The 15,834-nt window shown below is 35.9% G+C and overlaps 1 protein-coding gene across 2 annotated transcripts in view; it reads right to left on the bottom strand.

Moving 5' to 3' along the window:
- ATP7A (ATPase copper transporting alpha) overlaps positions 1-15,834 on the bottom strand; it is an 81,965-nt gene that overhangs the window by 47,426 nt on the left and 18,705 nt on the right. For both annotated transcript variants that reach the window (XM_017518819.2, XM_017518820.2), the window contains exons 4-6: positions 12,773-13,262; positions 11,536-12,261; positions 2,873-3,079 (exon numbers count right to left, since the gene is read on the bottom strand). In XM_017518819.2, coding sequence (XP_017374308.1) covers positions 2,873-3,079; positions 11,536-12,261; positions 12,773-13,262 — 1,423 coding nt within the window. The remainder of the gene's footprint in view (positions 1-2,872; positions 3,080-11,535; positions 12,262-12,772; positions 13,263-15,834) is intronic.

The raw sequence follows: 15,834 nt of genomic DNA, 5'->3' as shown, positions 1-15,834 counted from the left end.
AAAAAAAGAGTTCATTTTATGGCATTCATGCTGTTCACTACTGCAAACCTTTTTTAACAACTATACTACTTCTCTAGGCCAGCAATTGCTATCATTGTCAGGAAGAAAATTAATTCTACAGAGCAAAAATAGAAGCTCTTTCCAGGAATCTATGGCATTTGATGGCTATCTGATAGGGAATGGAGATCAATAAACCATAGATCAAGTCTGGGGTTTGATAAAAAAGAAAAAATGATTAAATATTAATTTAATAGCTTTAAATCAGTAAACAAGATGGGGGGGTGCAAAAGGAAGTAGAGATGGTTAATGGGTACAAAGAAAAAGAATGAATGAATAAGACCTAGTATGTCATAGCACAACAGTGTGACTATAGTCAATTATAATTTAATCGTACATTTAAATATAACAGAGTATAATTGAATTGTTTATAACACAAAGGATAAATGCTTGAGAGGATGGATCCCCCTTTCCATTATGTGATTATTATGCATTGCATGTTTGTATCAAAACATCTCATGTGCCCTGTAAATATATATACCTACTATATACTAACAAAAATTAAAAATTAAAAAAAATAAACATATACACAGTGAAAAAAACCAAAATAATATAATCTAATTTTTCTACATAAAGTGCTTACATTTTGGGCTTTGTTGCTATCAAACAATTCAAGTGATCAGTTCATGGGAAAGCGTCAGTAATATAGAAAAGGTATACAGAAAGTAGGAAAAAATATTTTTGCTTCAGCTGAATGTGATCTATGTACAAACAGAAATAGAAGGAAAAATTTGATTTCTCAAATGTCAAAAACATAAGTTCAATACTTATGTAAATTACATATAGTTTTTAAAACTCTTCAAACTACAATAAGAACTCTATTTATTTTTTAAAAATATAATATAGGGCCAGGTGTGGTGGCTCATTCCTATAATCCCAGCACTTTGGGGGGCCCAGGTGGGTGAATCACTTGAGGTCAGGAGTTCAAGACCAGCCTGGTCAACATGGTGAAACTCTGTTTCTACTAAAAATACAAAAATTAGCCAGGCATGGTGGCACATGCCTTTAGTTGCAGCTACTCAGGAGGCTAAGGCAGGAAAATCACTTGAACCCAGGAGGCAGAGGTTGCAGTGAGCCAAAATGGTACCACTGCACTCCAGCCTGGGCAACAGAGTGAGACTGGTCTCAAAATATATATTACATATATATTTTATATATTTATATATTATATTAATATATATTTATAGATACATATTATAAAATATATATATATGTATATTGCAGTCTAAATTGAGAGAAGACCAACACTACTTAGCTAAAAGAGAGTGAATGTAATGACCCCAGCTAGGCTAAAGTTATTTCTAACTGGTTAAGTGGATGGAAAGGGGATAATATGGAAGTAATTGGAAGAATCAGCTTAACAGACTTAAAAAAAATTGTATTTGGCATAGACATTGCTTGTCTCATGAAAATAGCTATTTCTGAATTGCCCAAAAATAGTTGGTTCTTAAATTAAATAGAAACCTTGAATGCTTCTTTTTGCTTTCATTTGCTTGGCAACCTCCCTCCTTTTCTTTTTTTAATTAATCTAAAAAAGAATAATAGAAGCTTTAGCCTTGAGTACATTCCAGTTAGAAATCATGGAGGCTAAACTGAAGCAGAAATCATAGAATGCAGACAAGATAATATTGAACTGAAGATGGCTCTGAATACCACACATTTTGTTATAACGATGTTCTGCCCTTAATATTAATATATGAGGTGATGTGATTACTACATACATTTTGAGTGATTTTCTTAATGGTGGGGATAAGTTTACACACTAGTCCATACTTCTTTATTCAGATCTGTGACTAATCATATGCATCATTAAGACACCTAGGGCTAGGGTAGCCTAAGTACCAAATCTATAACTTTGATCTCATGAAACTTCATCACATATCTTTTTTTTTGGGGGATAGAGTCTTGTCCTGTTGCACAGGCTAGAGTGCAGTGGCTAGCACAATCTCAGCTCACTGCAACTTCCACCTCCCGGGTTCAAGCAACTCTGCTGCCTCAGCCTCTCGAGTAGCTGGGATTCTAAGCATGCGCCTCCAAGACCAGCTAATTTTTGTATTTTTAGTAGAGATAGGGTTTCACCAGGTAGGCCAGGCTGGTCTTGAACTCTTGACCTCAGGCAATCTGTCTTTCTTGGCCTCCCAAAGTGCTGGGATTACAGGTGTGAGTCACTGAGCCCGGCCATCATCACATATCTTCATGGTTAACAAATCTACTGTGCTATACTGGGAAGTCTATAAATATGAGCACAAATTAATAAGCTAAAACATCTGAGTGTAACTGAATTTTAAAAACTATGGCACAGATTTTCTAAGATTTTGCAACTTAAAATTAATACTTGTATACAATATTAAGTAATTTGTGAACATTTTTACCAGAAGCAAAGAGAACAATATAATTCTAAACAAACTTGTTTTTGGTCTGGTGCTTGGTCTGGGTATAGTAATAATGAAACTCTTAGGTATTATAATTGTCAGTTTTAGGCATAGCTTTAGAAGAAAATTTATGTTCCTTAAACTCTAACACAACCAAGATCCATAAAAAATAGTAATCTTGTATATTTCCTTCTGCATCTTTTTACAAATTTCACACATATACAAATATGACCATGAGGTAAACAAGATAGAAACTTTATCTAAGGGAACAAAACACTAACAAAAACTGGCTTCCAGGACATCAGGGTTGGCCCACACATTACTGAAAATCTTTATGAGGCCTTACCAAGAATCATAAACATACTTACCAAACATGTAAAAGAACAAAAAAGATGGAGTTCCCAAACTAGCAGATAAAATAACAAGCTTCAAGAGTATCTCACCTTCTTCTCGCCTTAAATTCCGTTCAATGTTTGCTACACAAGAAGCGCAAGTCATGCCAGTGACTTGTATGTAACATTTAGATGAAGTCTTTGCTTCCTCCTTGTCTTGAACTGGTGTCATCCCTTTAGCATAAAATTCATTAGTTGAAGTCAAAAGCAGCGTTTCTGATGAAGGCTGAGCTATTACTACCAACGGCTCATTCATGTCTGGTGGAAAGGGAAAGATTCTTTTCATATGCAGTATTGAACATTCTTCAAAAGCATCCTTGTCTTGCATCATAATCCATACCTCCAGGCACTGATAATCTATTCCTTTAAAACCAGCAACTTCCTACCATCCCTTAGCATTATCTCTATACTTTCTTCTGCAGTGACTTCCAATTTCTTTTTTCTTTTTTTTTTTTGACTTCCAATTTCAATACTTCCCATCCCATTCTAGGAAAATCTGAGTTACCTGAATAAATAAAACTTTGTTTCTTCTAGCCATTAACTCTACTCCCAATCTCAGAGAGAGAGAGTAGTTTGTTAATGGATAGTTCTTATTTTTATAATGAAATTTTACCATCATGTTGATAATTGGCCTACTGGCATCAAAGCAATTCACAATATATTAAGTGGAACAAAAAGCAATTTGCAAAAACAGCATTGCAGTGTGCTGACATATCTATTTTTAATTTTAGTGTATGCATAGATGAGAACATGCATAAGAAAGGCTGGGGGTTACATACCAAACTATTAACAGTGGCTACTTCTGGAGAATAAGGTTAAGGCAGGAATACAATCATAGACAGATGAATCAATTTCCTCTAACTATACTTCTATATTGTTTGAATTTTGTGTGTGTGTGATGGAGTCTCGCTCTGTCACGAGGCTGGAGTGCAGTGGTGCAATCTTGGCTCACTGCAACCTCCGCCTCCTGGGTTCAAGCGATTCTCCTGCCTCTGCTTCCCAAGTAGCTGGGACTACAGGTGTGCGCCACCACACCCAGCCAATTTTTGTATTTTTAGTAGAGATGGAGTTTCAATATGTTGGCCAGGATGGTATCCATCTCTTGACCTTGTGATCCGTCCACTTTGGCCTCCCAAAATGCTGGGATTATAGGCATGAGCCACCACACCTGGCCCTATTGTTTGAATTTTTAACATACATATATAATATTTTTAAATGTCTTTATGGACAGTGGAAGAAGAGGCAAGGAATAAGTCAGCAAAAAGTCTATTTTGCATGATGGTATTCATAGAATCTTTATGGACTGTAGAAGCTCAAATCATCCCAGAAGCTCCCTTGAAATCTCTGAAAATCTGCTATTTTGTTTTAGTTTATCCACTGCAGTATTAATTACCTTCCAAGAAAGGAGAAATTATTCTAACACATCCCTGCATCTGGAAAAAAAAAAAAAAAAAAAAAAAAAGCCAAAAATTTTCTCTTCCATTATAGAGAAAAGGAGGAAAAGAGCAAATTCCCACTAGCCTATCTAATTTGTTCATTCTTGTCCTTGGACAAAACACCAGTTCATGCCTACTTAGGTAACACACAAAGGAACCCCTGCACAGAAGAGTTGGTTTTCAGGATGTGAAGAAGAGCATGTTTGGAAAAAATTTTAACAAAAGCCTGACCATTTCCCTCAAGAATAATGATGTTGATTTCTCAAATAAGTATATTAATGCCTCTTAAATCTGAATGCATACACAATCACCTGCGGGAGCTTGTTAAAATGCGGGTTCTGACTCAGTACATCTAAGATGGGATCTGAGATTCTACATTTCCACCAAGCTCTCAGGTGATGGCAGTACTGCCAGCCTAGGTCTGAGTATAGTAAAGGATAATTTAAAAAAAATAATTTCAACTTTTATTTTTAGATTCAGGGGGTAGATGTACAAGTCTGTCACATGGAAATACCACATGACACTGAGGTTTGGATTTTGGATGATCCAGCAAAGAACACTCTGAATGGTAAAGTGTTCCTTAATTAGCCTGTCTCTGGTCTTAATGGAATCACTTTAGAAAGATACTGATTCAGATTGTGAGAACATTATTTAGAACACAGACTGTGAAATTTACCAAATAGTACTGCTGTTACATTTTTAAAAAAAAAAAAAACAAAAAAAAACAAAAAGGACGTTCAGTAGCCAAAAAGAAATCGCTTTGGTTTTGAATAAAACCATTATTTTAATCTAACCAAAAGGTTCCTTCATTCTCTCATAATTACTATTGAGGCTTAATTATGAACTTGAACAATGAAAAAAAGCTTATTCTGCCAATCACTTTACCTGTTGTTCCAGAGCATTTTCATTATTTTAGGTACCAGAGGTAACCTGGAATACCAGCTGCAATTTTCACACTCTGGAAGTACAGTATTATAAGTCATAGAGGTAGTCCCTTTTAGCTGCCTTAGCATGACCTCTAAACAAAGATCCATAAAATTATGTCCTTTACCTCTGTGCGTGTGTGGCAAGCAAAAGAGCAAAGGCGGGACTCCATGTTTGGATCCCCTTCCACGAACACTCCCTTCATGGAAGCCATCTTTCTCTCTCCTGGATTTTCCCTCTGGAGTCCCCTTCCATGAACACTCCCTTCGTGGAAGCCTGTGTTCCCTCCTAAACTTCATCACTCTCTATTCCCTTCTACTCAATGTGGAAGCTGCTTTCCTCTCCTGGATTCCACCTTTCTGGATTCTCTCACTCAGTGTGAGAGTTAACTGTTTCTTTCTCCTTCTCCTGTTTCTCTCTTCTAAATTACATATTAAAAAAAAAAAAAAAAGAGCAAAGGCTTCTCCCTCCGCCACAGAGACAGTAAGGGTGTTACAAGGTAACAATAAATAAAATGGCTGGTTTCTTTTAACGAATTTTTCTACCGGCTGTGACAGCATTACTTACACTTCTAAAGAAATTCAAAGGAAAGTTGACTTTCCTGCACTTGAGACAACAATTACAAACTGACTCAAATTTTTCAAGAAAGGACTTCCAATCTGATACTCAAAACTGATGTGAGATTCAGCCTCTGGTGTAATGTGAAGAATAAATAAATAATCTAAAGTGGCTTTAAAATAATTATAAACATCATGTCCACAGCTTACTCTCAAATAGTTCAGAAAAAATGTATGTATGTGTATATATAAATGTATATCTGTTGAGAATGATAAACAATGTAAAATATTAACTGTGGAATCTGCATGAAATTGGTAAACAGGAATTCTCTATTTCTTGCAGTTTTTTGTAAGTTTGAAATTAAATAATAAAAAGACACAAAAAGGAAGGAATTTAATCAAGTATTTAGTTTGCTTTGATTAGTGATTACTTCAAATATTATATCTTTTTACTTTAAGGAAATGATGATATAAAGAGGATAAAAGGCATCTCCAATTTTTCTCACTGCCTTTTTTTTTGAGATGGAGTCTTGCTCTTGTCACCCAGGCTGGAGTGCAACGGCATGATCTCAGCTCACTGCAACCTATGCCTCCCAGGTTCAAGCATTGCCCCTGCCTCAGTCTCCTGGGTAGCTGGGATTACAGGTGCCCGCCACCACACTTGGCTAATTTTTGTATTTTTAGTAGAGACAGGATTTCACCATGTTGGCCAGGATGGTCTTGAACTCCTGACCTCAGGTGATCCACCTGCCTCAGCCTCCCAAAGTGCTGGGATTACAGGCATGAGCCACTGCACCTGGCCTTTTACTATCTCTTTTAAGATTTATAGCTCATCTAGGACTAGTATGATACAAAGGCAAAATGTGTCCATCCTTCTGTCTGAGAATGGGTCGCAGAGGTAGGAGGCTGTGAGACCTGGATCGCACTGACACTTACACTTAGAAAATGCATAGTTACAATTCTGGAGACATCTAAAACTCTGATCTCTAGCAGAATCACAGAATGCAGTCATTTCATATCAACCTCTTGTCCCAAAACATGGGTCACTGTAGTTAAACTATTATCAATTCTTTTATGGTGACATTCACTATGCCAAGGTTTTTTACCTACCCATCATGGCCATTAGTATGTATGTTATAAGCCCTGACAGATTCAGGGCATATAACTGGCTCCTGATAATCATTTGTGGAATAATTGATTCTCGGGGCCCTTAACAATAGTAGGTTGAGGTAAAAGACATTGTTAAAAGTTACTGAGGCCAGGCATGGTTGCTCACACCAATAATCCCAGCACCTTGGGAGGCCAAGGTGGGTGGACTGCTTGAGCCCAGGAGTTTGAGACCAGCCTAGGCAACATAGTTAGACTCCATCTCTACAAAGAACAGAAAAAAATTAGCCGGGTGTGGTGGTACATGCCTGTAGTCCCAGCTACTCAGGAGGCTGAGGTGGGAAGATCGCTTAAGCCCCAGAAGTCAAGGCTGCAGTGAGCCATGATTGTGTCTGTGCACTCCAGCCTGGGCAACAGAGCAAGATCCGGTCTCAAAAAAAAGTTACTGAGTGTGCTGCAGTCATAGTTCCTAAGAACTAGGTAGATGCTATACATGGTGCCAGAGACTGACCAAGTACTCTTGAATTCCATTTTCTGGTTTGATCACCTAAGGTAATTGAAAAGTTGCTTTTGCTCTGCTCATATTTGTTACATAAACCCTTACAAAATGCTAGCTATTTTGTCTGGGCATGGTGGCTCACACCTGTAATCCCAGCACTTTGGGAGGCCGAAGTAGGTGGATCACCTGAGATCAGGAGTTCAAGACCAGCCTGGCCAACATGGAGACACCTTGCCTCTACTAAAAATACAAAAATTAGCCAGGAATGCTGGCACATGCCTGTAATCCCAGCAACTTGGGAGACTGCGGCAGGAGAATCACTTGAACTTGGGAGGTGGAGTTTGCAGTGAGCCGAGATCACACCATTGCACTGCAGCCTGGGCAACAAAGTGTGACTCTGATTCCAATAATAATAATAAAATGCTAGCTATTTTAGCTATCCATATTGTGTTAAATCTAAGCACAGAAATGGGCAGTTTCTCCTGTATCTTTGGGTCTTCATTCTGAAGGCTCTTGTGTCATGTAAAACTATGATCAAATAAATTTATATGCCTTTTCTCCTAAAAAAAAAAAAACCCACTATTTTAAATTATATTATTTAATACTATACAGTTATGACTCACTTAAATAATGGGAATATGTACTGAAAAATGCTTTAGACAATTTCATCACTGTGTGACCATCATAGAGTGTACTTATTCAAACCTAGATGCTATGTATATTTTTATTTATACATATTTTTCAGATAGAACACCAAATGTCCTAGCTAATGAATATAAAACATTTCTCCTATTTGATCTGCTATGCCAATATCAAATGCCTTATATGAGGTTTCTATATATGCTCCATTATAATCTTATGGGACCACCATCGTCTATGTGGTCCATTGTTGATCAAAATGTTATTCAAACTTCTGGACTTCTTTGTGTAAACAAGGTTAATACAGATTTAATTTAGAGATTTCAAAGGTCAATGGATCACATTATCCAGATCAGTGTTCTCAAACTTTAATGTGCAAATGAATTACCTGGAGAGCTCATTAAAATTAAAATGTAGAATTTGATTTACTGGGTCTGCAGTGGGCCAGAGTCTCATTTATAACAAAGTCCCAGGTACTGCTTGTTTGTGAACCACACTTGCAAAAATGAAAGTTGCAAAAATATAAACCCAAATGAATAGAAAAAATTCGGTTTTTGAGTTCAATCTGAAAGTTTATGATGCCCTTGCTTACTGTAATAACAGATACCACATTTGAACATGAAAAATATTTCAGTTTTATACCACATGTGATATAAGATGATGATATTCGAGTTCCTATATTTAAGAGGCATAGGAATATTATAATGTAAGTAACTTGTTTTAGTGATACTGATAAAAACTAATTTATGTGGTATTCATCATTTACAACATAATCCATTATACATGTCAAAGTATTTTAATAGAAACTCAGAAATAACCCAACATTACGATTTAGTGAAATGTGAATCAATATATTTTCAACACTGTTATTTTGAAAATTAAAAAAAAAAAAAAATTAACTGGGCCAGATACGGTGACTCATGCCTATAATCCCAGCACTCTGTGAGGCAGAGGCGGGTGGATCACCTGAGGTCAGGAGTTCCAAACCGGCCTCACCAACATGGTGAAACCCGTCTCTACTAAAAACACAAAAAAAAATTAGCTGAGCATGGTGGCGTGAGCCTGTAATCCCAGCTACTCAGGAGGCTGAGGCAGGAGAATCACTTGGACCTGAGAGGTGGATGTTGCAGTGAGCCGAGATCACACCATTGTACTCTAGCATGGGTGACACAGCAAGACTCCCTCTCAAAACAAAACAAAACAAAACAAAACAAAACAAAAACAATTTAGTGGTGATAGGTAAAACGAAATTTTGCTGAAACTAATTTTAGTCATTTTTATGGATCCTTGATATAACTGTACTTATTTCCAACTTAAATTTTTCTTCTGGTTTCATAATTATTTCCTTTTGCAATTATTGATTTCATATACTTTGTTCAGACTTTTGGTACTAGAGGCTCTTTAACATTTTAGTGTTCTGTATAAAAATTTTCTAATAGAGAATGATGTATCGCTTTTTTGGAGCAAAAGAATCTAATTTTTTAGATTAGATTCTAATCTAAAATCTAATTTTTTTAGGCTGGAGTACAATGGCAAGCTCACGGCTCACTGCAGCCTTGACTTCCAGGCTATAGTGATCTTCTCAGCTTTGCCTCCTGAGTAACTAGAACTACAGGTGTATGTCACCATGCCCAGCTGATTTTTTTGTATTTTTTGTAGGGACTGGGTTTAGTCATTTACCCAGGCTGGTCTCGAACTTTTGGGCTCAAGTGGTCTGCCTGCCTCAGCCTCCAAAAGTGCTAGGATTATAGGTATGAGTCACCGTAGCTGGCCAGATTCTAATCTAAAATCTCAAAAGATTAAGATTTTGTGATTTTCTACATTAAAGTGAGAATTTGAGGTGGGAATGTAAAATGGTACAGCTACTTTGAAAAACAGTACAGCAGTCCCTCAAAAAGTTTAATTGCCATATGACCCAGCAATTCCACTCCTAGTTATATGCCCAGGAGAAATAAAAACATATGTTCATATAAAAACTTACACACAAATGTTCCTAGCAGTATTATACATAATAGGCAGAGAGTGGAGACGATCCAAATTCTCATCAACTGGTGAATGAAGAAACAAAAATGTGATATATCCATAGACTGGAAAAATATTCAGCAATAAAAAGGAATGATGTTCTAATATATACTACAACATGGATGGACCTTGAAAACATTATGGTAAATAAAATAATCCAGGCACAAAAGGACAAATGTTATATGATTCCAATTAAATGAGGTACCTAGAATAATGAAATTCAGAGACAGAAAGTAGAACAGTGGTTATCAGGAGCTTGGGGAAGGGAAGGAGAAATTAGCAATGACTGCCAATGGATATGTGATTTCTTTTGGGAGTGATGAAATGATCAAAAATTATATAGTGATGATGGCTGGAAAACTATGTAAGTATACTAACAACCACTGGATTGTGTACCTTAAATGGGCAAATTTTATGGTATGTGAACTATGTGTCAATTTTAAAAGTGAGAATTCTATCATTTCTACCATTTGTCATCGATACTAAAATTAAGAACTAAAAATTAATAATGGTATGTTTCTGAGTCCTCTCTCACATTAATCGACCATACCAATTTGGAGATATGTTAAATGTTTTACTCAGTTTTAGTGAGCCTAAAAAAGGAATATTACTATTTGATATCTTTCATTCTAATCAGGATAGCAAAGATTAATTATATTGTCTGGAAATTGGTTGTATAACTTTTCAATTGTTATTTCAAGCAAAAATTTCATTTGGGCATTTTTCAGTTTAATTCAAGGCCAGGTTTAATTCTGGTTCAAAAGAAAAATTTCACATAATTAAATTCTATTGGATATACATTTTTTGTTTCAGTTCAAAAGTAAGAGCTGTCAGGAAATACGAAAACTTTGGGACAGCTCTGAAGTCAGTTTAATTTGAATGCCTAAATATAAAACTACAGTTAATCCTATTATTTATTTCAACTACTTTTCTTTTTAAAAGAGCACTGGCTTTACCCATTATATAAATACATGGCTACATACATACATTCTTGTTGTAAAAACAACTTATAAAACCAGGAAAGCACAACGGAAACAAAAATCACATTTATCCTACCACCCAAAGATAATCACTGTTAAAATTATGGTTCATGTCCTACCAGGAATCTTATTCATACACATAACAATATATACATGGTATTAATTCAGGTACATTTTTTAATAAAATTTTCATCACAGTGTATATATAGCTTTTCAGTTTTTTTTTTAATTTAACAAAATATCTCAGACACTTTCCTGTGGCGTTAATTATCTTTAATACCATGATGTTTCGTGGCTTCATAGCACTTCATCATTAGTTATTTATTGTTGTACCACAAGTTATTTATTGTCTCTAGTTTTTAAATATTATGAGCAATTATACAAACATCCTTATGCATCTTTGCATACACTGCTGGCTACCTCCATAGGATTTATTTGCAAAAGTGGAATTACAGTGCCCAGGAATGATTTCTCATCAATAAATGCTAAAAGAAGCAGCAAAATGGAAATAAAAGAACACTAGGGGAATCAAAGAAAAAATTATAATTACCTGACAAGGTAGCATCAAATCCCATGTCTTCTATTGCTTCTCTCAAGGTTTCTGGAGAGGTTAGTAGAGGATCATACTCAACAGTCCCATTGCTATTTGCAAGGGAGACTCGTATGTATTTTACACCTGGCTTTTTTGATATGACACCCTCAATAGACTGCACACAGGAATTACAAGTCATGCCATCAATGTTTATCACAGTTTCTTGTGTCAGAGGCTGGCTAACTACATTCAAAGGAATCTTCTGAAGAGATGAGCTGGAGGGAGAGTTTGAGGTACTCTCAAATTCACTTGAGATACTAACTCTATATTGCCCTGGTGATACGTCCTCTATTGCTTTTCTCAGGCATTCTGGAGTGATTGAGCTTGCATTATACTTTACAATGGCAGACCTATTCTCTAAAGAAACTACTATGCTGCTTACATACTGGAGTGTAGATAAAGCACTTTCAATATTTGACACACATGATTTACAATGCATGCCATCAATGATGAAAGTGGCTGTTGAATCATTTGTATATGATGGACTCCTTTGCTGTGATCCTTCTGAAGATTTAACTGGTGTGTTTTTTAGACGCTGTACATCAATAGCTCCCAATCTGAGGTACTTGGGCTGCTTTTTGACGAATGCTGGAAAGCCCATAGCTTCAATCTGCTTTTTCATTTCCTCTACTGAGATAAGATGAGGTTGATAAACAATAGTAGCTTCTTGATTGTCCAGGGAGACTAGTTAATAAAAGGAAACAATTATTTAATTCAGTTATTCCAGGGCTACTTCAGAAAACATTTTGTTTTCTAAATCAATAACCACAAATAATTGTTTCTCTCTCATTCTCATCATCATCTTTTTTTAACTTTTTTTTTTCCCAGAAAATATTATTGGCATAGACTAGAAACAAGTAGGAGATATGACCACTGTAGCTATGGTCTCCAAGTTTCTCCATGCCTTAGTAGAAATACATTAGAGGTAAAGAGTATCCTAATCATGTTGTGTTAAGAACCCTGAATGCCATGAATTGTCAACCCCACTGCCTTTTCTTCAGTTCAAGGTTCAGGTAACCTTTAATTATAATCATTAACTTTAATGACATTAATCCTGGGAATATGCTGTACCTCAATGAAACAGCAAGCACTCTAGTCTCATGGATTCAAAACTCATGCTTAAGAAGAAAGCAAAAAGTTAAAAGATCAAAACAGACATCTAAGAAAACAATCAAACAACACTAGACACATTTACCTTTAATTCGCTGAACACCTTGCAGTTTCCCAATTTTTCCTTCAATGGTGCTAGTACATGAATGGCAGGTCATCCCTTCCACTTTCATCTTCAGCATGACTTCACCAACTTGAGCCATACTATGATCTTCACAAGCTCCTGACTTTTTCTCCAGTGTTCCAGTATCTAAACTGAGATCCGGAACCAGCTCTCTTATCTGATTGGCACTTACTACAGAAGGGATTATTGTCACTGCTAGAGTTCTTTGCTGAGGGTAAATTTTAATGTCTGTCACACCCTTGGTCTTGAGTAATGTGCTTTGGATACGGTCCCATGGCAAAGTCAGTGAAGCAGTAACAGTCAGAAACAAGGTGTCAGTTAAAACAGGGAGAGGGTCAGGATTATGGAGAATGGCATCAAAGCCCATGTCATCAATAGCTTCCTGCAGGGTCTTTGGAGTCTGTAGTTTAGGGTCATAAATAATAGTTGCATTTTTTTCTTCCAGTGATACCTTTTGGAAAGAAATTCTAAAAGTCAGTTTAATTAAATTCTATGACATAGGATTTAAAATATCAATCATCACACCGCATTTAAGAAGAGTAAGACAACTCAATCTAATGGAGTTTCCCTATTAGTTTTCATCTTTACTATTCTTGTTAGAAAGAAACATAAAATGTCTTGTGTACCTACAAGAATGGTAAAGTTATATACATAGACATATGTGACTGTGGTACCTATCAGGTATTTGAAACATGTATATTGACAAACACACCCTAGAATTTCACAACAAAGTACAAACTACTCTTTCCTTCTACCTCCTTTCATAAATTACTCCAACAATTCTCACTCTACCAGTTGAAAATGTTATACATGAAACAGAATCAGCTACAAAAAAAATAAAAGGTAATATGAAGTTTAATCTTTTAAAATGTTCAGTTTCTTAAAAATATGTACAACTATTATGTATCAATTAAAAAAATAAAAATAATGTCCAATTAGGATAACTTTGTTCACAAGAAAAGGTATAAACATGCCAGTTTATGAGTGAAGGCAGTATTCATAGGTTTTTATAGCATATACTCCTATATCCCCCTTAGTCACTAGAGCATAGTATTAATTTTGTTCAAAATAAGAACATCTTTATTGTTTTGCCTAATTAGATAATAAAACAACTATTATATTTTTAAAGCTTAGCTACTGCATATAATTTAACTTATTGTCATGACTGCATCTCTTTGGCTGACAGCTTACAAAGATTCGTGATGAAGATACACACACACACACGCACACGCACAAATACTGAGTTGGTATTTTAGAGAAGGATCATTTTGGAGGCAGTGTGGAAGATGATAGTGGAATAGAGTGGAGTGATATAGGAGGCAGGGCTCTCAGCTAGGAGGCTACTGTAATTGCAACAGTAGTACTCCACTTATTAGCCAACTATACTCATTAGTTCTACCATCTGAAAACTGAGCAAATATGCCCTATTATCTTCCAGGGCTATTATAAGGGTCATATGCGTAAATAGATAGGAAAGTTCTTTGTAGCAGTAGTGAATTATATAAGGTTAACCACAGAGCAACTAATATTTATTGAGCACTTATTATGTGTGTCAGGAACTGGAATTCTCAGGATACAAAGCTGCACATGTCACAGGAACAATAGGACAGAGAATACAGAAAAGGGATACCCATTCATCCTTGGGAATATGGGTCAGAAAGGTCTTCTTAGAAGAGATAGTACCTGAGTGTTAAAGGACAAACAGGAATCAGCAAGGATATATGAGGCAGGGAATTCCAGACAAATGGAAGCAAAAAACAGAGAAAGATAAGAGGCTTGAGAATTAGGCAACTGTCCTATTATGGGGTTCTATACACCAATAATGGTTTATAATTTATCCTATAGGTAATAGAAAGCCATAAAAAAGTTCAGCAGATTAAATTTTCATTTTAGAGAAGGATCATTTTGGAGGCAGTGTGGAATATGATAGTGGAGTAGGGTGGAGTGATATAGGAGGAAGGGCTATCAGCTAGGAGGCTACTGCAATTGTAACAGTAATACAATAGAGGGTCTGAATTAAGGCATTAATATTGGGGGCAAAGAGAAAAGAGGCAGCTCCAAGATATATTTAGAAGGGTAGGACCTCCTAACAAGACATGTAGAGTAAAGGAGGTGACTAGGGTAACTTAAAGGTATCTGGCTTGGGCCAGTGGATAGATAGATGGTGGTGCCATTAACTGATATCAGAAAAAGAGGAGGAAATTAAGAGGTTAAAGTGGAGGGAAAGTGGAGATGATTAATTTAGCACTGGACCTATTGATTTTGAGATAGCAGTAGGATATTAATATTCAAAAACCAGTTAAATATGGGTGTACTAATTTCCAGTGAAAAGCTTTGTTCCACAAAATAAAAACTCAAAAATATAATTAAAAGTAATTCAGAGTAGAAAGTCTCTCTTTAAATTGTCTATAATAGTTAGTACAATAGTTAGTTATATCTTTCACTTATTTTAATGAACACATTTTTATTTCTTCCTTTAGCTTGATAATTGATGACTATGTCTTTGGGTGAAAATATTAAATATACCCGTGGCATGGAAAGTTTCTAAGACTCTGATAATTCTAGTTGGCTAGTTTGTTCTTAGGGATGGAAGAGACCACTATAGCATAAATGATCCAAAACAGAAGTGGAGAAATAATTTATATTTGGTTTTGAATTATACTATATAACATTTTCCATGAAAAAAAAAAAACGCAGAATAGTGAAACCACATGGAGTTGAGACATACACTTTTGAAAGAGATGCAATGTAACAGTAGCCACCATCAGATGAAGACTTTTGTGTCCTTGTGTTTTTAAAGAGGGCCTCTTTTAAACTTTAATGTCACTCCCCTGAGGTGATTTTATGATTAAGAAAATAACTCTTTAAATAATTTAAACTTTCCAACTGAAGGGGAAGATGAAGAACAGAGCAGTGGTTTCCAGGGGTAAGAGGTAGGGGAAATGGCAGCAAGAGGGAGTTTTTTGGGATAGCAGGACTGTGCCATGTCCTGGTTGTGGTGCTGTTAAATCTATACATGTGTT

The sequence above is a fragment of the Cebus imitator genome, unplaced genomic scaffold (genome assembly GCF_001604975.1).
Source record: "Cebus imitator isolate Cc_AM_T3 unplaced genomic scaffold, Cebus_imitator-1.0 Scaffold705, whole genome shotgun sequence".
Taxonomy (NCBI): domain Eukaryota; kingdom Metazoa; phylum Chordata; class Mammalia; order Primates; family Cebidae; genus Cebus; species Cebus imitator.
This window is presented reverse-complemented; position numbering and strand designations above follow the sequence as displayed.